Below are 26921 nucleotides of genomic sequence, written 5' to 3'. Positions count from 1 at the left end.
CCACCAGCCACTCCTCGGAAGGAAGATGGGGCAATCTACTTCCGTAGTGATACTGCCTCGGAAACCCAAGGAGGGGTCGCTATGAGTCGGGTCCGACTCAATGGCACATAACAACAACAATGGAGCAATGTGTCATTTAATGTTAATCTGATGAAACTCTGTGAATGAGGAAATTCTTTTCAAAGCTGGTCAGAGACGGGCTGATCTCTAATTCTATTTCCTTTTTAAAAGTTCTATTTTCTTTTTAAAAGTTCTATTTTCTATGATGGCTTAAGAGATAGTAGTTGTACAAATAGAGGCTACAAGAAGTTCCTTCATAATGGAGAGCAATTTGCTCCATGTGCCTACTTTTCCCTTCTCACACATCATGCTGTAATGGACATGATAAGGTTTTTAAGAAATGATGAATGTTGGGGAGTGTCCTGTGCAGACACTGAGGTTAATGCTTTTAATGGCATATTGCATTCTTAATGGCATGCAAATGTTGACTAGCTTCTACTGAATGCTGCCCCTTTTCCTATTCCCACTCCCACAAATTACAGAGCCCAGGAGCCCACACCATGAACTCAGTTATAATGAAAACTTAAAACAGACAATCTAAAGCCTCATGTGTTTTAAAGTTCTTTCTGGTGCTTTCCACACTGGGTCAATGATATCATTCTCATTTTTGCAACCAAAGAGTGTGCTAAACTATTATATGTATGATTATGCCACATGATCTTCTATAATTTTTTTCCTTAGAATCACAGAATTTAAATAACTTTTTATTGTGGAATATAATGACCAGGTAGAAAGGAACACAAAGCATAAATGTACGGAACACAAAGCATAAATGTACAACTTAACAAATGGCTGTAAGACAAAAACCCTCAGAACTTCCACTCAGGTCAAGAAACAGACCACTATTGTTGTTAGGTGGCACAAGAGAATGAAACACTGCACAGTCCTGTGTCATACTCACAATTGTTGCTATGCTTGAGGCCATTCTTGCAGCCACTGTGTCAATCCATTGCGTTGAGGGTCTTCCTCTTTTTCACTGACCTTCTGCTTTATCAAGCATGATATCCTTCTCCAGGGACTAGTCCCCTTCTGACAACATGGCTAAAGTACGTGAGACGAAGTCTGGCTATCCTTGCTTCTAAGGAGCATTCCAGCTGTACTTCCTCCAGGACAAATTTGTTTGTTCTTCCGTCAGTCCATGGTATATTCAGTATACTTTGCCCAGACCATAATTCAAATGCATCAATTTTTCTTTGTCTTCCCTATTCACTGTCCAGCTTTCACATGCGTATGAGATGATTGAAAATACTATGGCTTGGGTCAGGTGTACCTGAGTCTCCAAAGTGACTTTGCCCTATAACACTTTAAAGAGGTCTTTTGAGGCAGATTTGCTCCCCGCCCTCCCAAAAACATCGATTTCTTGACTGCTGCTTCCATGGGTGTTGATCGTAGAAATCAAGTACAATGAAATCCTTGACAACTTCAATTTTTCTCCATTTATCATGATGTTGCTAACTGGTTCAGTTGTGAAGATCTTGGCTTTCTTCATGGTGAGGTATAATCCATACTGATGGCTGTAGTTTTTGATCTTCATTAGTAAGTGCTTCAAGTCCGCCTCACTTTCACCAAGCAAGGCTGTGCATTTGCATATCACAGATTGTTAATGTGTCGTCCTCAAATCCTGATGCTAAATTCTTCTTCATATAGGCCAGCTTCTTGGATTATTTGCTCAGCATACAGACTGAATAGGTATGGTGAAAGGATACAATCCTGATGCATACCTTTCCTGATTTTAAGCCATGCAGTATCCCCTTGTTCTGTTCAAAAGACTACCTCTTGGTCTCTTTACGGGATCCTCAAGAGCATAATTAAGTGTTCTGGAATTCCCATTCTTTACAATGTTATCCATAATTGGTTATGATCCACACAGTCAAATGCCTTTGTAGGGTCAATATAACACAGGCAAACATTTTTCTGGTATTCTCTGCTTTCAGCCAAGATCCATTTGACATCAGCAATGATATCCCTCATTCCACATACTCTTCTGAAGCTGGCTTGAATTTCTGGCAGTTCCCTGTCAATGTACTCCTGCAACTGTTTTTTTTTTTTTTTTTTAATTTAACTTGGCTGTACAGAAAGATGGCATTTCTGGGGAACTCTGAGCAGCTTCTTCTTCTTTTTTTTTTTTTCAAATTTTTTATTGTGATTTGGGTGAAAGTTTACAGAGCAAATTCATTTTCCATACAGCAGTTCACATACACTTAGTCTCATGACATTAACTGCAATTTTCCACAATGCAACAGCTTTCTTCCCACTTCCTCCCGATAGTTATCTCTTCCCTCCCATGCACTTCTGCCCCGCTAGCTGTATCCCTGTGCATATATAGCCCTTCTATTCTCCCATGATTGATCTATCCAAGGAGTGTATCTACCAGAGGTTCGAATGGTGTACCAGTTGCTTGGACTAATTGTTTCCATGTGGCTTTGGCTTTCTTCATTCTTCTTTGCTTTGGACAAGGAGAGACCCATCATTGCATCTAGATGGCTGCTTCCAAGCTTTTAAGATCCCAGTTGCTACTCTGCTGTAACTGGTTTTGAATTATTTTTTTAAAAATTTTAAATTTTTAAAAAAAATTTACTTGCATGTTATAGTAATAATATTGTTCAATAATTTCCACATTCTATTGGATCACTGTTCTTTGGAATGGGCACAAATATGGATCTCTCCCAGCTGGTTGGCCAAGTAGCTATCTTCCAAATTTCTTGGTATAGCCAAGTGAGTGCTTCCAGAGAGTTTTTCAATGACCGTTTACTTTCTTCATGTATAATGTCCTTGATGTCATCCCACAATTTGTTCACGTTTGTTGAAACATCTCAATGGGTATTCCATCAACTCCTGGAGCCTTGTTTTTTGCCAATGCCTTCAGTGCAACTTGGATTTCTTCCTTCAATACCATTGGTTCTTGATTATGTGCCACTTCTTGAAATGGCTGAACACGGACCAATTCTTCTTGGTACAGTGGTTCTGTGTATTCCTTCCAGCTTCTTTTGATGCTTCCTGCATTGTTCAGTATTTTGCCCATAAAATTCTTCAGCATTGCAACTTGAGGCTTGAATTTTTTCTTCAGTTCTTTCAGCTTGGGAAATGCTGAGCATATTCTTCCCTTTTGGTCTTCTAACTCCAGGTCTTTCAACATTTCATTATAACACTTTACTTTGTCTTCTCAAACTTTCATGTCTTTCTGCTTAGCTCTTTTACTTCATCATTTCTTCCATTTGTTTTAGGAACTGTGGTAGCATAGTGCCTAAAGCACTTGACTGCTAACCAGAAGGCTGGCAGTTCAAACCCACCAGCCACTCCTCCGAAGGAAGGTTGGGCAATCTACTTCCATAGTGATACTGCCTCGGAAACCTAAGGAGGGGTCACTATGAGTCAGGTGCGACTCGACGACACATAACAACAACATATTCAAGAGCAATTTTCAGAATCTGTTCTGACATGAATTATCTTTTCTTTCTTTCCTGTCTTTTCAATGACCTTTTACTTTCTTCATGTATGATGTCCTTGATGTCATCCCACAATCTGTCTGATTATTGGTGTTCAATGCATCAAATCTATTCTTGGGATGGTCTCTAAATTCAGGTGGGATATACTCAAGGTCATATTTTGACTGTTGTGCATTTGTTTCAATTTTTTCTAGCTTTTACTTGAATTGCATATGAGCAATTGGTGATCTGTTCCACAGTCAGCCCCTGGCCTTGTTCTCACTGATTCTTTCCACATGTAGTTAACATGATTCCTGTGTATTCCATCTGCCAACATCCATGTGTATAATTAGCGTCTATGTTGCTGAAACACCAGCCATTCCTTGGAAAGAAGATGGGGCAATCTACTTCCGTAGTGATACTGCTTCAGAAACCCAAGGAGGGGTCGCTATGAGTTGGGTCTGACTTGATGGCATATAACAACAACAACAACATGTTGCTGAAAAAAGATGTCTGCAATGAGTAAGTCCTTGGTCTTGAAAAATTCTATCATGTGATGCCTGGCAATCATTCTATCACCAAGGCCATATTTTGCAACTGCTGATTCTTCTTTGTTTTGAACCATTATTAGCATCCCAGAAATACCCTCTTTTCCAACATGCCCCTTTCTAATCAGAAGGCTCTGTTTGCCCTTGGGGTAATCCTCATCTTGACTTTTAGGGAATTTATTTCCTTGCTTTTCTTTATAGTATTACTACTTATTTATGCATCCTTTAACAGAAACAGTATAATTCTTTTTTCTGTTTTTGAACTTTATAAATGGAATCATACAGTTTGCATTCTGTTATATGGGTTCTCTCTAAGATTTTTCCATGTCTTTATGTATACAAAAAACCAAACACACTGCCATCGAGTCAGATCCGACTCCTAGTGACCCCTCCTTGGGTTTCCAAGGCAGTATCACTACGGAAGTAGATTGCCCAACCTTCCATCCGAGGAGTGGCTGGTGGGTTTGAGCTGCCAGCCGTCTGGTTAGCAGTCTAATGCCTTAGGCACAAGGCCACCAGGACTCCTGTTTTTGTATGTATATCTAGTTATTTTCACTGCTATGAAATATTCTGTTGTGTAAATATACCACAATTCATTTATCCTGTAAAGGAGAAATTCATGAAACCTTTTTGATCAGAACTAAATGCTTAAATTAAACTCAGTTTTGCTGAATTAAACTGGTCTCTCTACATGCCTGGCTGAGACTCCATGTTTGCCCAGTTGATGCTTCACAGGCACATGGTAATTAAAGTGCTTTCTCTTGGTGGTCAAATGTGAAAGAACTACAACTCTAAGGAAGGGAATCTTGACACAGTTGTCTTTTTTATAAAAAGTTGCCTAAGAAATATTTCTTTATGACTAAGATATAATAAAGAGAAAGGATTTTGGAGCCAGCCTTATCTAAAGTTTCCCAGACAACCAAGAAAATTTCCCTTAGGGAAACAGTTTCTAAAGAAAGAGCTTTAGCATTAATTCTTATTATCAGCTCTGGCCCCGAAGAGTATTTCAGATATTTTTATAATCTGTTCTAACAAGTATACATTGTAAGCATACAGTGACTGTAATTATAAATCTTTGCAGTTGCCTAAGCATTTGTGCCCAATAAAATGCTTTCCCCATATCTTTAACCCTCCCTTTTGTGGTCCAGTGCCTAAGGCACCAACCAGAAGTTGGTGGTTCAAACTCACCAACCACTCTGTGGAAGGAAGATGGGACAATCTACTTCTGTAAAGATTTACCACCTCAGAAACCCAATAGCGGTAGCTATGAGTTGGAATTGACTTGATGGCAGTGGGTTTGGTTTTCTTTTTTTTGGTTTTGTGACCCCAATCAAAACTAACCAATCAATGATTTTATTGTAATCTCTTTGTTCTTGTCCTATATCCATCCCTGCTCGGGACTCACTTTCTGAAATCATCATCTTTTGACTTATGTGAGCTGGTAGTTTCCCATTTGAATGTCTCCTTAAAGCGGAATAAAACCTCTGAATTTTCATTTAAGGTCTGAGTAGTTCTTTTCCTCTACAACAATCCATTCCACTGCTGATGGTTATTTGGGTTATTTCCAGTTTTTCAGTAATTATGAATATTGGTGTATCTGTATGCAAGTATTCACGCAGACATTTATGGAATACCTAAGGTATACCAAGCTCCATAATTTCTGGCAGTGAACTGGAAGGCCTATATAAAATAAATTTTCTCTAGCTTGATGTCATTCTCCTTACTTGAGTATGTACAGGGTAGGGCTCATTCCTTACATGAATGTCATTAATGCTATCCAGTGTGAGCATTAAGCTAGGATCAACCTTACAGAGAAGATTCCTATTGGACCAGAAGTACAGGTTCTATAGTATCAATGCTTGAGAATGGATCCACTGATAGCATTTTTATCTTTCCTTCATCAAAATACATGCTATGGTATTTCATCTATATCTTTACAATTAAACAAAAAAAGACATCTTTTTTTACTTTTTGTACTACGGTGCACATTTCCATGGGGTATTAAGGGGATGAATTATTGAACGGGTTTTTGAGGTTGAAAGATGAACACAGAATTCCTAAAACAGGAAGGGGATGGTAGAGAAAACATTTCACTCTGATATAATCTTAAATGTTTGTTAGTTAATTTATTGTGAAACACTGAATACCAATAGCTCAAAAGCAGGGAGCTCATGCTGAGAACTGTTTGAAGACAGAGAGAATACTTTAAATTTAGTGGTTATTCATTCAATGATTTAGAAAATCATTATCTGTCATTATTAAATCTAAATATGAAATATTTTGCCCTTATTACATAGATAAAATAAAAAAAAAAATTTATTGAGCACTTACTAACTTACTAACTACTTCGCACTATGCCAGGAAGTAGATTGCCAGGCTTTTCTTCATAGCCTGTCTTAGTCTGGAAGCTCTGCTGAAACCCGTTCAGCATTATAACAACATGTAAACCTCTGACAGACAAGGAGTAGCTGCGCTTGAGGTATAATGACTGGGAATCAAACCCAGGTCTCCTGCATAGAAGGTGAGAATTCTACCACTGAACCACTACTTTCCGCTACAATTGAGATGTTGTTGTTGTTGTTGTTGTTATGTACCGTCGAGTTAGACCTGACTCATAGGCCTCCATAAAAAAAAGATTTCTTAGTAAGCTATCTTAGTAAAAACTCCCGAGGGCTATTAGAATACAGCTAGAGTAAGACTATCATGTAAGGTTCATGGACGGCACAACGTAAAGGAAGAATACATGCTTATTGCAAATTGAGTTGTTCAAGCCAGAGGCTATAGCCAAAAGGAAATATCCTCTTAGGCTTGACATCAAAGAGATTTTCTTGACACAGTTTGGGGACATGGAAAAAGGAGTTATCTTATTCTGTGACCAACTGTTCAACAAACTGGATATCTATTTACTTTTGGAAAGATGGACTACGAAATTGGGTTCCAGAGAACTAAAAACAGAAGATAAGATTAATAATCATTTGGGGACAATAGAACACTTGTTTAGGTTGCTTAAAAAATAAATTAAGCATTGAGAAATTATAAAATAATCAAATAAAATCATCTTTCAGAATTAAAAGTGAAGAAAAACTTTAGAAGAAAACAAGCAAAAATTTTCATAACCTTGGGTGAGTCAAAGAGTTCTTAGATATGACACCAAAAGCACAATCCATAGGGGAAAAAATGATAAATTGGATTTCATTAAAATAAAAACTTCTGGGCTTCAAAACACCACTGAGAAAATGAAATGATGACTCACAGACTAGGAGAAAATATTTGCAAATCATGTATCTGATAAAGGACTTAAATTCAGAATTACATAAAGAACTCTTATAGCTTAATGAGAAGAAATTAAAAAAACTTTTTTGACTAGACAATTCACTAAAGAAGATTTATGAATGTCTAGTTAGTACCCAAAATGATGTTAGTACACAAAAATTAGCCATCAGGGAAATGCAAATTGAAACCACAATGAGATTCCACTATACCTATTAGAATGACTATAATAAAAAAGACAGACAACAGTAAGTGCCGTTGAAGATGTGAAAAAACGGGAACTCATAGATGGCTATGGAAATTTACAATGGTACAGACACTTTGGAAAACAGTTTAGTAGTTTCTTAAAAATTTATACATAAATTAATCATACAACCCAGTCATTCCACTCCTAGGAATCTACCTATGAGCAATGAGAACATGGGTTCACATAAAGACTTACATACAAATATTCATAGTGTTATTCATAATAGCCAGGGGAAACAATCAAAATGTCCATGATTTGGCAGATAGATTAAAAAGATGTAGTATATCCATATAATACAATCTTATTTACTATTCAGCCATAAAAAGTATTAAACTACTAATATACGCAACAACATGGAAGAACCACACAACATTATACTAAGAAGCAAGATGAAAAAGACTATATATTATATGATTCTAACTATATGAAAAGTTCAGAAAAGGTAAATCTAGAGATAGAAAGCAGGTTTATAGTTTTCTGGGGATGGGGGATGGAAAGGAAGGAGATAGTGAATGACTGCAAACTAGCATTTGTTGTTGTTGTTGTTATGTGCCATCGAGTTGACCCCTCCTTGGGTTTCTGAGGCAGTATCACTATGGAAGTAGATTGCCTAACCTTCCTTCCGATGGGGTGGCTGGTGGGTTTGAACCGCCAGCTTTCTGGTTAGCAGTCTAGCATGAGTGATCTTTTTTGGGTGATGGAAATGTTCTAAAATGGAATTGCAGAGATCGTTACACAACTCTGTACATTTACTAAAAATCACTGAATTATATACTTAAAACAGGTGAATTTCATGGTATATGAATTATTCCTCAAGGATCTGTTTTTAAAAAATGAAAAGCTGCTAGAGTAGATGAGAAGAGGGATAAGAAAAATTTGGCTTTCTTTGGAGTCACCTGTAGGAGCTCTAGTGGCACAGTGGTTAAAGCTTGGGCTGCTAACCAAAAGGTTGGTCATTTGAACCCACCAGCCACTCTGTAGGAGACCGATGATGCAGTCTGCTTCCATAAAGATTTATAGCCTTAGAAACCCAAAGGGGCAGTTCTATTGGGTCCTATCAAGTTGCTATGAGTCAGAATTGTTTCCATGGCAGTGGGTTGGTTTTTTTTGGTTTGGAGTCACCTGTAAAGCCAGACATCTAGTGCTGACAGGCCACAGATGAGGGCAAACCAGGGGTTCAAACAGGTTTATTTCTACCCCAGATACACTGACTTTCCACCCCAGATATACTCAATCAGAACCTACATTTTAACAAAATCCCGAGGTGATTCTTATACAGACACAAGATACATAAGACCAGAAAGCTGGTGGTTCAAACCCACCAGCCACTCCTCGGAAGGAAGATGGAGCAATCTACTTCCATAGTGATACTGCCTCGAAAACCCAAGAAGGGGTCGCTATGAGTTGGGTCTGACTTGACGGCACATAACAACAACAACAACAAGATACATAAGAGTCTGGGGATCTATAAGAATCACCCAAGGATCTTGTCAAAATATAGATTATGATTCAGCATAACTGGGGTGGAAATGCAAATTCTCAGTAGGGGGACAAATTGGAACACGCTGGTTTGAAGCCTTGGTACAAACACAGACCAAAACAGATTACTTCCTTGCTCTATCTTTTAATCAGTCACAGCAAATTTATCTGCCAGGAATCAGTCCAACTGCTTAAGTCCTCTCTATGGCTCACTGAAAAGATAAAATTCTCTCTTTCTTTCTTCATTATATTCCATGTGTCTCACCAAACTTAACATCCGTCATCTGTCCAATCTTTTGCTTAGTTGTTTTTTTTTGTTTTAATTTTAATTAATATTTTTATACCAGGCAATACGTGGGCATGGTACTGTATGAGAGCTTAAAATCAGAGGCACTTGGTGTGTGTAAATGGAGCAGTCTGAAAGTCGAGCTTTAATTCCCTTTTAAAGTCTTGACATGAGTCGAGAGTCCATGTTGAATGTTAAAGCTGCTTTCTCTGCCAGCAGTTCCTCCAACCTTAATGCTAACCTAACTGATGCTGACCATATGGCCAAAAGGAGACATTCTTTTGCTCTGAGATTTGGCTGATGCAGGATATCACAATCTATTCCCAGAGGATCTTCCCACTATGGCCAAACAGATATAAGACATGGTAGCTTCTGTAAACTTTCACCTAAATCACAATTAAAAAAAAAAAAAAAAGAATTCCCAGGTATACAGTAGAGCTGACAAGGGACAAAGTTGTAGTCACTTCTTGGCTACCCAGATGACCGAGTAGTTGTCCCTGTAGGTTCAGGACCATAGTCGCAGGGGACATCAAGCTCAATTGGCATAACGTACTACACAAAACATTGTTCCACATCCTATTTTGGTAAGTAGAGACTGGGATCTTAAAAGCTTGCAAGCGGCCATGTGGATGCAACAATGGGTCTCTCTCCTTATCCAGAGCAAAGAATGATGAAGAAAACCAAAGATGCATGGAAACAATTAGTCCAAGCGACTGATACACCATGCAATCCTCAGCCTATATGAGACCAGAAGAACTAGATGCTGCCCAGCTATCACTGTCAACCATTTGGAGGCGGATCTATGTAGGAGATCCTGAATAGAGTGGGAGAACAATGTGGAACAAAGCTCAAAATCATTTGGGGAAAAAACAGGGACCAGGTTTGCTAGTCTGATAAAGCCTGATGGAACCACTGACTATGCCTCCTAGCTGCCCTTCAGGTCTGAAATTGAACCCACATCTGTGGCTTCTAGCCAAACAAAAGACAGGCATATGAGCTGAACATTTATTTAGGTAGGTACACTCCTTGGAGACAACAATCATGGGAGAATAGAAGGGCTGTGTATGCATAGGGAGTCAGCTCAGGGGGCAGGAGTGCATGGAGGGAAGGAAACAGGGAAGAGGTAACAATGGGGAGGAAGTGGGAGGGGAGCTGTTGCATTGTGGTAAATTGTAGTTAATGTCAGGAGACAAAGTGTACTTGAGCTGCTGTATGGAAAGTGAATGCTCTGTAAACTTTCACCCAGATCACAATTAAAAAAAAAAAAAAAACAACAAAACCGTGGTAGCTTATATCCAAAGGATCTTGATGCACAGCATTATCAAGAAATCTTTACAATGGATCCCCAGAAACAGACATGATTGAAGAAGCAAAACAGGTTACCAGAAAAAAACCTGTCCCGCCACTGCCCTGTGGCCATCAATCCCATAATAAATTGAGGGGTATATACCCTTAACCAATCACGCATTCACACTTATGTGTTATCCACCTATCCTTGCTAAATCTCCACTTTTAGATATCCCACCTTCGTCTCCGATTGTCTTTTAGCCAATTATGATTTTGTAACTTTTTGGATCTTGCTCTAACTCTGTAAAATGTATGTTTCCTCTTGATCCAGTGGAGTGGCTGTCTTCACTCTGTGAATGTGGGTGTCTTCTCAGTTTTCAAGGAGCTCTGGTGGCTTAGTGCCTAAGGCATCTGACTGCTAACCAGAAGGCTGGCGGTTCAAATCCATCAGCCACTCCTCAGAAGGAAGACTAAGCAATCTACTTCTGTAGAGATACCGCCTTAGAAACCCAAGGAGGGGTCATTATGAGTTGGGACTGACTCTCCAGCAGTGAAATTTCTTTTTTTCGCTCGGTCTGCAACATCTCTATCTCCTCAGTAAACCTCTTTTGCTTTTACTTAAGCAGACTCCATGATGTTGCTCTAAACAATACAAAACAATATACAGTTCAGAGTAATCTCTCCTCTACTCCTGTCCTCCAATCTCTTATATGTGGTTATAGTTCATGGGTAATTTAGATTTAAGGATGAAATTTTACAAGTTACAATTCAGTTCAATGGCCAGACATTGCTACGTGCAAGACATTTAAGCTAGATTCTGTGAGAAAGATAAAAGATGAACAAAAACATTTCCTAACCTCAAGAAATATGTAGTTTGTAACAGTCTAGTAAGAGAAAAATATGTACACAAATAATTACAACTTCATAATATTTGTTGAGCATCTATTATATAACAAGCACTCTTCTAAATACTGAGGATAGGATACAGTAGTGGGAAAACAAACAAAGTCTCTGCTGTCATAGAGCTTACATTCCTAGTAGAGAAAGAAAGATATTAAACAAGTAAATACAATGCAAGGCAACTCATTCGACTTTGAGACTCTTAAAAGCAGTGTCTTCGGAGATATTACTGTCTTGTCCTGCTCTAATAAAGCATCTTCCCATTGCAGATCCCAGACTTCTCTTCAACTGTGCCTTGCAGTGGGGGAAATTATACCACTTTTATTGCTTAGAATTCTATACATCTTCTAATCTTCCTGAAACATGACTTTTTTTTTTTTTTAATATATCTTCAGTCCTTTTACTCATAAAATGTCAGTAATTTTCCACTGCCAATCGGATAAAACCCAAACTTCTTAGCCTGGTAGTCAACCTGCTTCATGATCTGCTTTCACAATTGACCTTCCATGCTATCTCCTGAAGAGCCCCAGGCTGAAGCCCAGCAACAGTAATTTTCTAGTTTCTCCCAAACCCTTGTGCTTATTCAAATCATAGAGAATAAGGAGTGGCAATAAATAGGCTCATTGGGAAGATTATGAACTCTGGAACAAGGCAGTGTTAGCTTTGGGGGCCATCTCTTAAGAGGTCTCCAATAACTAAGGGTCAGAAGTATTTTTCATTTGAAAAGTAGGGATTCTATCTAACAGCAGGAATGTTGTGATAATTAGGGAGAATTTAAGTAAATGCCTAGTACATAGGGGGTACTCAGCAAGGGGAGTAGAGTCCTTAGTTAGCTGGCAAGGCTCATTACTATGGAATCAGTGGTAATGAATTCCTTCTAAGCTCTGAACATATTCTCTTCTTTGGCACGTGTAGGACCTTGAGGGACAAGTAGGGGAAAGGTTGGGGTATTGAAATTCACTAGGGGAAAAACAACCCATGAAATGATGTCTCTTAATAATTCATAGCTTATTACTCCTTGTCACTAACTCTTTTAGGTTTTAAAGCTATTCAGTAAAACATCCTTAAATCTAGAAATTATTAAAGTTTACCAGCTTCAACACTCGTAACAGAGAACCACCACTGTGAATTAAATCTACGAAGTCTCAGAAACTGTCTTTGTTAAATAATGGGGATTAACTAGAGCATGAATAATTTTTTCACGCATGACAGAAACAAAACAAAAACCCAAACCCATTGCCCTCAAGTTGAGTCTGACTCATAGAGACCCTATAGCACAGAGTAGAACTGCTCCATAGGGTTTCTAAAGCTGAAATCTTTACGGAAGCAGACCACCTCATCTTTTTTCCACGGAGCAGCTGGTGTGTTTAAACTGCTGATCTTTTGCTTAGCAGCCAAATGCCTTAACTACTGCACCACCAGAGCTCCTTGCCATGTATGACAGGTTCCCTAATTCTACAAGCTATTACTCAGGGGTAAAACAGCTAGCTACACACTGATGGAGCATGGCAACTTCAAAGCAGTAACTCACAAGCTTAGCTGTACAACAGAATTGCCAGAGAGAACCTATGGTTTTTAAAAAAATACTGATGTCTGGGTCCAACCCACTGAACTTCTGATTTAACTGAAGAGGGCTTTGGCAACCGTATTTTAAAAAAGTCCCCCAAGTGATCCTAATATAAGGCCAGTGTTGAGAAGCACTGCTTTAGAAGAAGAATATGGTTAGGAGGAAGCATTTTGCCACAGAAAGGACAACACCTGGAACAGAAAGCTTTGGATTTTAGTCCAGATTCTTGGTGGGTCATTAACTTCTCTATATTTTCAAAGGCAAAATGAGATCTGACAAGGCTAGAAAGACAGAACAAGAAAAATGGATGTGAAACATTGTAGGGTCATTAAGTATAATGCAAATGTTTATTTAATACCACTACTCAGACTTTCAATCTTTTAGGTCTGGTTTGGTATCTTGAAACAGACCCCCCACCCCTACACAGAGCTAAAGGAAAACTTAAATTTTTCCATGTTAACAAATCCAAAATAGAATGAAAGAAGCAATTAGAAAGCAGATAGTGATTTCCTTTTAATGGGAAATGGTCCTAAAGAGATGGACTGGTAACCTTAGGAGCAAACTCTTAAATTAACTCTCATGTTAGTTAATTGCTATGTTAAAAAACTAATCAAAGTGAGAGGACGATCAATCTCAATTTCCTTATTCAAGTAAAAATTCTGTGCCAGAAGTGATTTAGCAGCCTAGATTTTCATCATCTGATAAAATTTGCCCTTTTACTTCAGAACTCTTTTGCAAGGTCTTCAGGTCCTAAATTAACTCCTACCAAAGTGAAAATACTCTGTTCCTTCAAGAAAGATGTCTCCAACACCTTATTCATGGCTTTTTAAATATAAATGCTTAATAAAATAATGAATTAGAGTATCATGATAGATAGTGAATTGAATGTCAAATCAATGTCTGGACTGAACTTTGGAAATAAGTCTGACCAAAAGAAAAGAGTGTCTCCTAATATAAACACTATGGTTCCGACACAGGGACTAAAAAAAGATTCACCTAAACATTTGTAATCAATTTTCTGAAATTACTATTTCCAATGGATATGAGCTGTGCATTGGGTAGCATAGAAATGCTTTCTGGGAGCAAAGTCTTTTCCTCTATCACTTTCTGTTAATGATGATTCCCCAATCTCTTCTTCCCTCCATCCCCAGCCAACAGAACACTTGTTATGATAGGATCTTGGGAACAAGAGCTGACATTTTCTCTGAGAACCCAGCCTAGTTCAGAGGTTCTTTCAGTTTCTCAACATTCAAGACCAGGAGTAAAAAGCTGTCTGATAAGAACTAAAGTTAACTGGCCTCTTCTTCAGTTTGTCCATCCCAGGCCCTGGCAAACCTCCAATGCTGACTCAGTTCTACCATCTGTCTTTTCCTTTTTTTAGCACCAGGTGCAATTAGTGTTGGAGGATATGAGAGCAGAGTTGATTAGTGCCACCCAAATCCATGGTCTATAATCTCAATGTTGTTCAAAAAACTCTCCATGCCCTTTCTTCCTGAATTCTCTAATAATCTTAGCATGGTCTTCCTGCTTCTATGCTTATTCTTTTCCAAACTATTTTCCACACAGCACCCACGGCTGTCTATGTAAAAAGACAATCTCTATCTCTACTAAACAGGTAGAAACAAGTACTGATTTGGGTGAAAGGAAGGGGAATATATCAAAAGTGAGTGATCAACATGGTGGCACTGAGGAAGAGGAAGACAGAGGTACATGGGAAGTACAGACAACAAAGGAAAAAAAAAAAAAAGAGACAACCATGTCATTTCATTGCTCACAACCATTTGCATTCCCATTGTGCTGTGAATAAAATCTAAATGCCTTTCATGTCTATAGGGTCCTGCATGTTCCAGCCCTGTTCATCCTCTCCAACCTCATCTTGGGCTTTTTTCTTCTCCTTACTCAGTATGCTCCAACCACACTAGACTTTTTCCAGCTCCTCATACATGCCAGGCTCATCTTTCCTGCCTCAGATTTTCTGCATATGCTGTCTCTGTCTGGAACCTCTTCTCCCTTCTTCTTCCTTCTCTGCCTTCTTCTATCTCTGCTTCTTTACTTCTCATTCTAATATGCCTTTCCAATCAGACCATTCTAGTCAAACACCTCTGTTAAAGGTCACCAATTACTACTGTTTCACCCAAAGCAATGGATGTCTTATCTTATTAGGCCTTCTCTGGAGCATGTGACACTGTAGACGGTTCAGTTTCTGAACCCTCAGGTTCCTTGGCTTTGATTTCACTATTCTCTCTAGGTGTTTTTCTAACTATTTAGATTTCCTTCCTAAGCTGCTTAAGTGTCACTGGATTCTATCCTTGGCTTAGAGTTCACTTCTGTATAATAAATACCCTTCTTGGACAATCTGATTGTCTCAACTCTAAAGGTACACTGATGATTGGCAAATCACCTCAGTCCCTGACGTAGATTTGAATTTCTATCTGCCTGCTGATAATTTGTAATTGTACAGTCCACAGGCATCATAAACTCAAGATGTCCACAACTGAATTCTTCATCTTCCCCCCAAAATCAATTTCTCAATCTCAGTTCATGGTGCCACCTTAGCCCAAATGAGCAAATGTGGGGATCATTCTGGACTCTCCTCTCTTCCTCATCCATTCTCATTTTTTTTCCCTCCCTTTGGATCTGGTACCAGAGATGAATTAATCATAATTCTTGGGTTGTGACATACTCTCATCATTTTGTTTACGATAGCCTTATGTTCCCATGGTTCCTTTTCTTTCTCCAGGCACAGCTGCCTACCTTTCCTTCTTTGAAGTGCTTCTTCAGTTGTTTTTGCATGGCGGTCAGCTTTTTGGACTGCACCCCACTGTAGGCCAGCAGCATGCCACCAAACTGCCTCTCAGTAATTCTCCCATCCACAGGGTCGTGGCGTTCAAACTGGAAGGGAAACCAGAAAAGTGTTCTTGGGATCAAATGGAAAACATTTTGCTATGGAATGCAGAATGATTAACTGTGTTGGACGGCAGAAAAGAGTTGATGTCTGGGACTGTATGAATTACAATTCTCAGCAAAACCTAAAACAATTATTCATACGAGAAAGAGAAGATCCAGGTCCTTGTCCCACCTTTGCCGCTATACTACTCTGGGCCTCAGTTTCCTCAGGAATAAAACTGAGCTGCTGCAACATCTCATCTACCTTACCGATCATGAGCATCCTGGTAGGAATGAAAAACTATTTAAAAACTCCATACAAATTCATGCCTTTTAGTAATAAATGCTCTCTGGATTGTGAATGCCCCTATTTCTCAGAGATGACTCAAAAGCTAATTATTATAAATGTGATCAATTACACATATGTAGAGTCATACCAGTTCCTCAATCTGTACTTATTAATACTGTTATATACTCACCCAGACCTGCAAGGATCTCAAGGAAGAATTTCAAGTTTTCCCCAAAGCAATAACCAAAAGCTAGGGACTTCAATAAAGCTTGCGGGGGAGAGAGAGAGGAAAAAAAAAAAAGCATACAGTGTAGAATGCTTTAATTATGCTTGCTCACCACAAAGTTACTGAGAAACCATTAAACATATTTAAATATGCAGATGGAAAGGTTAAGTATAAAGGACCTCTCACTAATCTAAGTGATTACCAGAAAACTTGTATTTTCATTTTAAAATGAAGAGAGTCAAGAAAGTTGTCTCAGTCCCAGTTGCAGTGTTAATGACATTTATAAATGTACAAGAAATAAATGGCTAAAGATGTACCTAGAAACCATTTAGAAAGCAAAACAATTTTAAGATGGTAAAATTTCTCAGTGGTTTTACTGGAAAACAACGGTTACCAGGAAACTTTCCGACTCCTCTATGGCAGGGCATAATCCTTCTCCTAAGGGGCATACATCTGCATAATAAGATGGTGCTGTTGTTATGTGCCTTCAAGTTGGACCCGACTCATAGTGACCCCTCCTTGGGTTTCCCAGGCAGTATCACTACGGAAGTGGATTGCCCCATCTTCCTTCTGAGGAGTGGCTGGTGGGTTTGAATTGCCAGCCTACTGGTTAGCAGTCAAGTGTCTTAGGCACTACCCTACCAGAGCTCCCAAGATGGTGCTAAGTAAGGCCATGTCTATAAGCATTTCTTGAATGTCCATCAGTTGCTTAGCACTGTGTTAGTCATTGTGAGACACAGGAGAGGAGTTTTTGCCCTTAGGGATCTCATCAACATATGAGACATAAAATAAGGAAGTGTGTAGTCAAGAGTTAAATTTTCATTTGATTCTCAATCCCTCAGTTAGTTAAATTGATTGTTGTTGTTATGTGCCGTCGAGTCAAACCCGACTCATACACACCTTAATTTATTACCTCACTAGTGAGACTGTATCCGTGGGAAAGACACAAAAACTATATTTTAACAGTAACAGCCATTTACCGAGCAGGTACTATGGGCCATTTACTTAACCCATGTATTTTTAAATTTAATCACTACTTTATGGAGCAAATGAAGAGCTCTGGTGCTGTGGTAGTTAAGGCATTTGGCTGCTAACCAAAAGATTGGATTCAAACCCATCAGTTGCTCTGCAGAAGAGAGATGAGGTAATCTGTTCCCATAAAGATTTACGGCCTTTGAAATCCCAATGGGGGTTGCTATGAGTTGGAATTGACTCTATGGCAATGAGTTTGTTTTTTTTGGGGGGTTTTGTGGAGCAATTATTATTAGTTCCATTTTACAGATAAGAAAACTGAGGCAATATGTGTCTATATGTTGTAGAGCTGGCATTCAAATCCAGCTCTATCTGGGTCCAAAGACTTCTCTTTCGTTCTTCTTAAGCAGTAATGCATATATATACTTCAGGTTAGTACTATGTTGTTTTGGGTAAACTTAAGATGGCCATGAAACTTAGTCATATTTAAGTGAGGACCAAACTATTTTCATAGAAACCAACATCATCAATATTAACTGAAGGCCTTTTTTTCAACTCAACCACCCAATATTTCATGTTTGTCACACCATCACTTCTACAAAGCTGATTAATTTTGACAATACCAAATACTTTCAAGATTCAATTTGTTTGATTTATAGTTCAATTTACCATCCTGAAACAAAATAGAGAACTGATAAAATTTTGCAAATGGGCACACTTTTTGCAGTGTTTAAGTCAGATTTTCAGTGAAATGTGTTATGTGGGCAAAAGCTGGAGATGCACAGTTTATCTATGGGCTCCTTCAAGGGAAATGAAACAAATCTGTGGTCCCTGCGCTCTAGCCTAAGGTTTCACAATTTAAAGAGCTTCATTTTACTCTTATCTGGGACAGAACACAGCTGTGTGGAAATCCCTTATGTTTGAATTATTTGAGTTTTCAGTTTTACCCCACAAAATCGATCCACGGTTGAAATATTTCTTGCTCATTTTGTTTGGCAGCAGCTGCAATTTGCTTAAGTCTTATGAAAGGCCCTTATTTCTCTGTTCTCTTTAGGGCATAAAGCCTCATTTTGGTTATGCTTCACAGTAAAGATCATTTCCAGTGGGATCCCCAAGTAACAATTCCAATCTTCAAATTAGCATTTCACCTAAAGTTCTTTAAAAACTCAGACTTGTTTCTGGGAATGGGCTCTTTATTATGTTGAAAACTGACTGTAACCATAAAGGGTGAAAAAACTATAAAATTCAGGTCATCCGTGTAGTATGGCCTGCTTCAACGTTTACTACAAAGCTCAAAGCCTTTTCAATGATTTAAAAGCTGCATATGCAGCAAGTGAAGGTGACTGTACAAGAAAAATTTTTTGCAAGTAGGGGTTGGTTCAAATTGAGGGCAAATTTACCATAAATTAAAGGCCAAGCAGGAGTTGTCTCTAAATTGGGCGTTGATAACTGGGGTCTGCCTGTATGTCCTCTGTAATTTGATTTTGGGTAGCAATTCTCCTTTTAGGGTTTTAGGCTCTTTTGAGGCAAGACTGTTTTATTTCTGAAGTCTTAAACATGGCTAGAGATGGTGTGGGAGAGTTGTTTCTCCTTACAAATAAATTGCTAAAGGAAATGGGTTTGAACTAATGTGCTACTAATTTGTTAACTGAAAGCCTATATGTTAAGGCTGGAGAGCTTTCCAGGACCTTCTTTAGGGCTAAAATTTCAAGGGCAACAGCTAGATATCATGTAGCCCCTAGGGGTGAAGTGTGTGTCTTAAGGTCAGACCATTCTATGGATGCATTCCTGAGGTGTTGTACCCCAGTCATACATGCAGTGACTGAGACATGGGGATCACGGGGGGAGTCTTTGGGGAAAAAGACAGTTTGTTACAAAATTATCACAATATAAAATGCTTCTAATTGTATATTTGGAAGCAATTCAAATAATTTGCTTGCATTTTAGTCAAATGTCGGTAAAGCTTCCACTTCAATGACAAGGAATTTTATTCTATTCAATCCCATGGCACAGAAAATGTGCATCCCAGTACACCATCCACCACTTGCATTGCTCTTCTGAGTCTAGGAGCTGAACAGCCTAGTGTCTCCCCCTCTGCAACCATTGCCACTTTCTTGACTGGGTACAAGCTGTTGTCTTTCTGTTGATCCCCAGGGGGCTGCAGGCAGGCAAAGAGGGGCCAGAGCAGAGAAGCCAAAAAACCGTCAGCGAGATTTCTCCTGGCTTTCTGTCTACACTGTGCCTCCCTGCCCCTTGTTGAGAGAAGAAATAGCCTTTTCGAAGACAGATGGCTACACATATCTAGATGAAATAATTTGAAGAAGATGGGAAGCCAGGAAGAGAAGAAAACATGCATCACAAACAAATGCCAAAAAGAAGATAAGAAAACTAGCAAAAGGAAAAAGAAATTTGTACAAATGTACGAATGGGTCTTGATTTATTAAAGACTTCTGAGGCTAATGCATTCCAACTAACTGTAAAACTCAATCTTATTTTCCTTCATTCGATTATCTTTCAGAGACTTTATCTACCCCCTAGAGTAAATCCTCCCCTAATACAAGTATTTCAAAATGGTAGATTTGTTGCTAGGCTTTTTCGAGCCCCTGAACCGCACAATGCAAATAACGCATAATGATCCCAAGTCACTGAGCTGAACACACCTATGTCTTTCAATGTGACAGTGTTTGGCTCTTGAGATCTTAGCCATGCCACTGCTTCTACCATCAGGAGTCTCAGAACAACTACCCGTTGTGCTCATCAAAAGGACAGGTGATTACAGGCAGAGCTCTCTATTGCAAACCCACCCAGTAAGCACTGCATCCGCGTTTCATAGTTTAAATATGGGATCTATGTTTCTGCAATTGGCAGGGGACGCCAGAGAGTTACAGGTCAAATTTCCAGGAGACTGAGTTTTCTTGATCTTTAAATATAAGATGCATCTTCACTGTCAACACTAATACGGTTATATGGTTGTCTTTCAGCTCTCTGGCTCATGCTGAGGAAGAGGGTGTACAATTTGGGATGAAGGTAGCATGGTTTAGTGCCCTGATTATGAGGTCAAAACAACCTATTAGAGTCTGGAACTGTGAGATTGTAAACAACCAACCTAAACTGACAGACTTCAACTTCAAATCTAAAGGTTCCTTCCATTTAAAAATTGTTTTTAAGGAAGTCAGGCTGGTAATCAAATCAAGTGACTAAATGACATGAGTATCAATATACAGTTTGGACAGGAAAAGTTAACCTTCCAATTTGACAGTCTAAATCAGAAAGATAATGAGAGTGATGCATGAAGTGATACATTATACAGGATAATAAAAATGAAGGAATATTTGGCTGAGGGTATGGGGGGGAAATATTTTAGATCCAGAACAAACTGTTTCAAGGTTTGGTAAGTTTTGGTTTCATTTTAAAAACCAAAACAAAACTCGCTGCCATCAAGTCTGCCCCGACTCATAGCAGCCCCTCCTTGGGTTTCCCAGGCAATATCTCTATGGAAGTAGATTGCCCAGTCTTCCTTCTTAGGGGTGGCTGGTGGGTTTGAATCGCCAGCCTTCTGGTTAGCAGTCAAATGCCTTAGGCACTAAGCCACCAGAGCTCCCATAGGGTAATATACTGAAGTGACTAAGAATATGAGCTTTAGAATCAGCAAGGCATGGTCCATACTTGTATGGCTCTAATCCATACTTGCTGGCTGTGACTTTAAATGATGTACAGGCGATTCAATTAAAACTCATATTGACCTTATATGGCAGGGTAGAAGTTGGGTTTCCAAGGCTATAATCTTTATGTATGCAGACTGCCACATCTTTCTTCCACAGAGCAGATGGTGGGTTTGAACTGATGACCTTTTGGTTAGCAGCCAAGCAGTTAACCACTGCACTACCAGAGCTCCTTGCTGTGGGTTTAGGGAAATGGTTTAACCCTTTTTCGGCTTCCAAACCTCTACAACTGAAAATGGAAATAATATTTGCAACCTCAAAGTACTATGTAGAGATTAAATAGGATAACATGTAAAGAAATTAGTATCGAGTTTGGTACACAGTTAGCATTCAATAAATGGTAGCAATTAATATATTTTTATCACCATGAGATCACTTCCCAGAAAGCTAAAAGCCTCAATTGATTATTCTGTTCTTAGTATTAATGAAGAATTACTATTTCTTGCTTTTTTCATAGCTGCTTTTGCCCAATTTTTGCTTACAGAATACTTTCACATTTGAAGAGTAGAAAAGGCAAATGAACCACATGTTATATATTATTCAACAATTTAGGATGATTTCAGGATTAAACTGCTTGGAGTTGACTGACACAGAACATCCTAATAAGCCCTGCATCCTGGCCATATATTATCAGACACAAAACTGGACATAAAGCAGGTGCTCAATAAATGTGTATCGAATGAGCACAGAACACAAGAAGATTAATTCACAACATTTCTGTTCTATTGTTGGAAGGATTTCCTACCTGGGGCAAGAACTACACCTTGATAATTCTCTGTTGATACTATCTACTACCATGAATACTATCTACTACCATGACACTGATTTCTGTTAGGATGCTCTTGAGAATGCCATTCCTCACAACATGCAGCTAATAGGTAAGATATTTGAATGTGACTACCTGCCAGGACTTATTTCATGCAATTCTTACAATGCTATGAAACAGACACTATTATTTTTCTACTTTATAGTCAAGCAGAGAGAAGATAAGTAACTTGTCCACATAGTTAATGTGGGAAGAGATCTCCCTCTGGTCCCAGTGTCAGAACTGTTGATTTGTTCTTATCTTAAAGCCAGTTACTGGAAAGTTACCAGTTACTGGAAAGTTACTGGTTACTGGAAAGTTACTGGTTACTGGAAAGCTCAGAGTCAAGTTTCTGGCCCACTTTTAACATGAGTAGGAGACTTTATGACTGTTTTTTATACTAATCTTAGATCTGGCTTTCTCTTACTTTCCTCCTTCTCCTTCCTTTGTCTCCTTTCTCTCAGCAAGTTTTAATTTACTTTGTCTCACTGTATGTATTTTTAAAGGCTTCCATAAATCTTCTCTTAAACAAGGCAGAAAAACATAAATAAATGGTGTTGGGCAACTAGATTATTTCATTTTTTTGGCTAAAATCATACCACTGTGATCAGCTTTATCTGTACTTACTTTTTTTTTTTTTTTTTTTTAAATCATTATTTCAGGATATACACCTAGAAAAAGAGTTACTAAATAAAAATATATGAGCATTATAAAACTTTTATTATGAAATATTTGAGACATAGAAAATCCTACAAGTTATGAAGCATAATAATAAAACAACACCATGAACCTACCTACACTCAACCTGAGAGAGGAAGTATTAGCACAATGGCCGAGACTCATCACCCTGCCTGTTTTAAGAGATAACATCTGGATTTCATTTTCTATTGCCTTGCTTTATTTTAATGGTTAAAAACATATATTTGAATTTCTAAACAATGTATTATTTCTGGTTTTCTTCTAAATTTTTATTGTGATTTGGGTGAAAGTTTACAGAGCAAATTCATTTCCCACATAACAGTCCATACACATTTTGTCTCATGACACTGACTGCAATTCCCCACAATGTTACAGCTCTCTTCCCACTTTCTCCCCATAGTTACCTCTTCCCTGTGTTATTTGTTTCTTTTTGAATTTTATAAAACGGTATCATACTGGCTTTTTTCAATCAACATTATATCTCTAAGATTTGTCCAACTTAATACATTTAACTATGATTCTTTAGGAGGCTCTGGTAGCATAGTGCCTAAGGCACTTGACTGCTAACCAGAAGGCTGTGGTTCAAACCCACCAGCCACTCCTAGGAAGGAAGATGGGACAATCCACTTCCTTAGTGATACTGCCTCGGAAACCCAAGGAGGGGTCACTATGAGTCGGGGCTGACTTGACGGCACATGACAACAACAACAACAACAACAAAAACATGATTCTTTTATTTTCATTCTCTGGTGTCTTAGTTATCTAGTGTTGCTGTATTAGAAATACCACAAGTGGATGGCTTTAACAAACAGAAATTTATTTCTCACAGTTTAGGAGACTAGAAGTCCAAAGTCTCTCTCTCTCTGTTGGCTCTGGGGGAAGGTCCTTGTTACCAATCCTGCCCTGGGTCTAGGAGGTTCCCAGTGCAGGGCCCCTGAGTCCAATGGATGTGCTCTGCCACTGGCTCTTCTTTCTTTATGGTAGTTGGTCCCTCTCGCTCTGCTGCCTTCTTTTATCTCTTGTAAAATAGAAGGTGTTGCATCCCACACTAATCCTCTAACCACAGATTGGCTGATCACATCAGATCACACCATTACATAACTATCAAATTACATCATTACATAAATGCTAATGAGAATCATGCTTCAGCTAAGTTGAAACATTTTTTTTGGATACAGTTTAATCTATGACTTGTGGTACAGATTTCTATGCTTGAGAAAATAAATTTTCCTATAAATGGCCATCTAAGTTATTTTAAGCTTTTTGCTATTACGAACAATGCTGTTAACGTCCTGGTGAAACATGAAAAAGAATTTCAAGCCTAGGATGATATGTACATATCTATACATATCTGTAAATGGAATTGCTGGCTTTTCAGTATTTTCAATGATTTTCCAAAACAGTCACAGCAAAATTTACTGGTTCTGTGTGAGCTCCTTTTGCTTCACATCTTCACCAACAGTAGTATTGTCAGACTTTATTTTTGGCTAATATGTGGGTATAAAAATGATAGGTATAAACTCTTTAATGCTCTTAAATATATTACACTACCCATTTCTCTGTACTCTTAACAATATCAAGTATAATAGAAAAAAATCTTTGCTATCATAACAGAAAGAAAACGGTAACTCATTTTAACATTTCTTTGATTAACTAGTGATGTAGACTGTTTTTTCTAACATATATTTTGGCCATTTATAATCCTTCCTCTATGAATTGTCTGTTCATATTCTTTGCCCATATTTTTAAAATGGGGGTACTGATATTTGTCTCACAAACTTAAAAGATTAAAGGCAGGTGCCCTTTGTTAATTTGCTAGAATCTTTTAATTTTATGTACAGAAGTTTTACACCATTAATGCAGGATCTCTTTCTTTGTGACTTCACTGTTTTTATATCTACTTTATATGTAAGAACTCTTTCCTTGTAAGATAAGAGATTAATAAAATATTAATCTATAGTTTGTTTTTTAAAAAGGAAATATAACTTAAAATATTAAAACATATTCCTCAATCTCAATCTCTTAATGATGATGGTTATATCCTCAGAACAAAGGAGCAGATTATCAGCCAAGCTTGTTTCAAAAAGACCTCTTGTCTGTCAACTTTTTTTTTTTGCAGTCTATTATTATTATTATTATTATTGTGATTTGGGTGAAGATTTACAGAGCAAATTCACTTTCCATACAGCAGTTCACATATACTTTGTCTCATGACATTGACCACAGTTTACCACAATGCAACAGCTCCCCTCCCACATCCTCCCCATAGTTACCTCTTCCCAGTGTCCATCCCTCCATGGACTCCTGCCCCCTAAGCTGTCTCCCTGTGCATAGGCAGCCCTTCTTTCTCAATGATTGTTCTCTCCAAGGAGTGTATCTGCCTCAGGTAAATGTTCAACTCATATGCCTGTCTTTTGCTTGGCTGGAAACCACAGGTGTGGGTTCAATTCCAGACCTGAAGGGCAGCTAGGGGCCATAGTCTCAGTGGTTCCACCAGGCTCTATCAGACCAGCAAACCTGGTCCCCCACCCCCTTCTTTTCTTTTCTCCAAATGATTTTGAGTTTTGTTCCACATTGTTCTCCCTCTCTATCAAGGATCTGCTACATAGATCCCCTTCTTGTCTGTCAACTTTTTAATGACTCTAAATTTTAGAATTTTAACTATAATGGGGTTAGTTAGGCATAATTTAATCAGATTCTGCATCTTACTTTGGTCATGTTATCAGGAGGAAAGGCCATCATGCTTCATAAAACAGAGGGTCAGTGAAAAAGAGGAAGACTCTCAATATGAGATGGACTGACACAGCAACTGCAACAATGATCTCAAGCATGGCAGTGGCTTAAGGATTGTGAGCGTGGCGCAGGTTCGGGCAGAGTTTGGCTCTGCTGTACACAAGGTTGCTATGAGTCGGAATTGCATCTGACAAGAACAATTAGATTCTTTTTATTGAGGGAATGCACGCACTGCCCTCCAGTCGGATTCCTAGAGTCAAACTCATAGTGACCCCTCCTTGGGTTTCTGAGGCGATATCTCTACGGAAGTAGATTGCCCAATCTTCCTTCCAAAGAGTGGCTGGTGGGTTTGAACCGCCAGCCTTCTGGTTAGCAGTCAAATGCCTTAGGCATAAATTTGGTCCAGTTAACTTTCTTTTTTTTGCTTATTTCACAAGCTATGGAGAGATGGCGAGCACATGAAAGGAACTGTTCCAAAGAAAACTGTCCTAAAAGAACTATCACCCTCACTTGGAAAAATTCCCTTTGTGGTTTCAGAATAATCCATATGCTATCATTCACAACAGCAAATACTTATAGAGCTCTTATTAGGTGTCAGATCCTGTTCCCAGTGCTCACCACACATTAACTTAACATGCTGAATTATACAAAAATTGTGTGGTTATCCCTACGAAAATACCTCAATCATTATGAATAAGCCTAAAATCCTGGCAAAGTTAATTGCTATTTAATATTCTAATCAACTCTGAAATTAATATTTCCACATGTAATCACTATTTAGGGTCAGATTCAAGCTATTTTTTCTTTAAGTCTTTCAGCAAGCAGTTGTTGTTAGGTGCTGTTGAGTCAGTTTCAACTTACAGCGAGTAACCCTATGTACAACAGAATGAACACTGCCCAGTCCTGAGCCATCCACACAATACTTGCTACGCATGAGCCCACTGACAGCCACTGTGTCAACCCATCCCATTGAGGGTCTTCCTCTTTTACGTTGACCCTCTACATTTCCAAGCATGATATTCTTCTTCATGGACTGGTCCTTCCTGATAACATGTTCAATACACGTGAGACAAAGTCTCGCCATCCTTCTCTTTTCTTTTTTTAAAATGCATTTTATTGAAATATAATTTATGTACAGTGAAATACACAAAACTAAAGTGACATGGGTCAATGTATTTTTTTTTTTTTTTCAGTGTTCTGTTCCCTCCCCTCCCACCCTTGGCAACCAACAAAAAAAGTTTCCCTCCATATATGAACCTTTCCTTGACCCTCCACAACAACTAACTCATACCATATTTGTCTTTCTGTGATTGATTTATTTCACTCAGCATAATGTCCTCTAAGTTCATCCATATTATGCAGTGTTTTGCAGACTCTACATTATTCTTTAGTGCTGCATAGAATTCCATTATGTGCATGTACCATAGTTTGGTCATCCACTCTTACGCTATAAATCTTAGAGATAAGCCCCTTGCCAGATATGTAATTACTAGCAAATATGAATTTGTTGCTCTGATTTT

At 38.5% G+C, this 26921-nt stretch overlaps 1 protein-coding gene across 1 annotated transcript in view; it reads right to left on the bottom strand.

The window, feature by feature from the left end:
- The window catches only part of MICU1 (mitochondrial calcium uptake 1), a 277929-nt gene that overhangs the window by 53362 nt on the left and 197646 nt on the right, over positions 1 to 26921 (bottom strand). Inside the window, exon 10 of the mRNA XM_042780922.1 lies at positions 15824 to 15961. Within this exon, the coding sequence (XP_042636856.1) occupies positions 15824 to 15961 (138 nt within the window). The remainder of the gene's footprint in view (positions 1 to 15823; positions 15962 to 26921) is intronic.

This window comes from Orycteropus afer, unplaced genomic scaffold, assembly GCF_000298275.1.
Source record: "Orycteropus afer afer isolate SDZICR_OR568_19922 unplaced genomic scaffold, OryAfe1.0 scaffold00070, whole genome shotgun sequence".
NCBI lineage: Eukaryota > Metazoa > Chordata > Mammalia > Tubulidentata > Orycteropodidae > Orycteropus > Orycteropus afer.
This window is presented reverse-complemented; position numbering and strand designations above follow the sequence as displayed.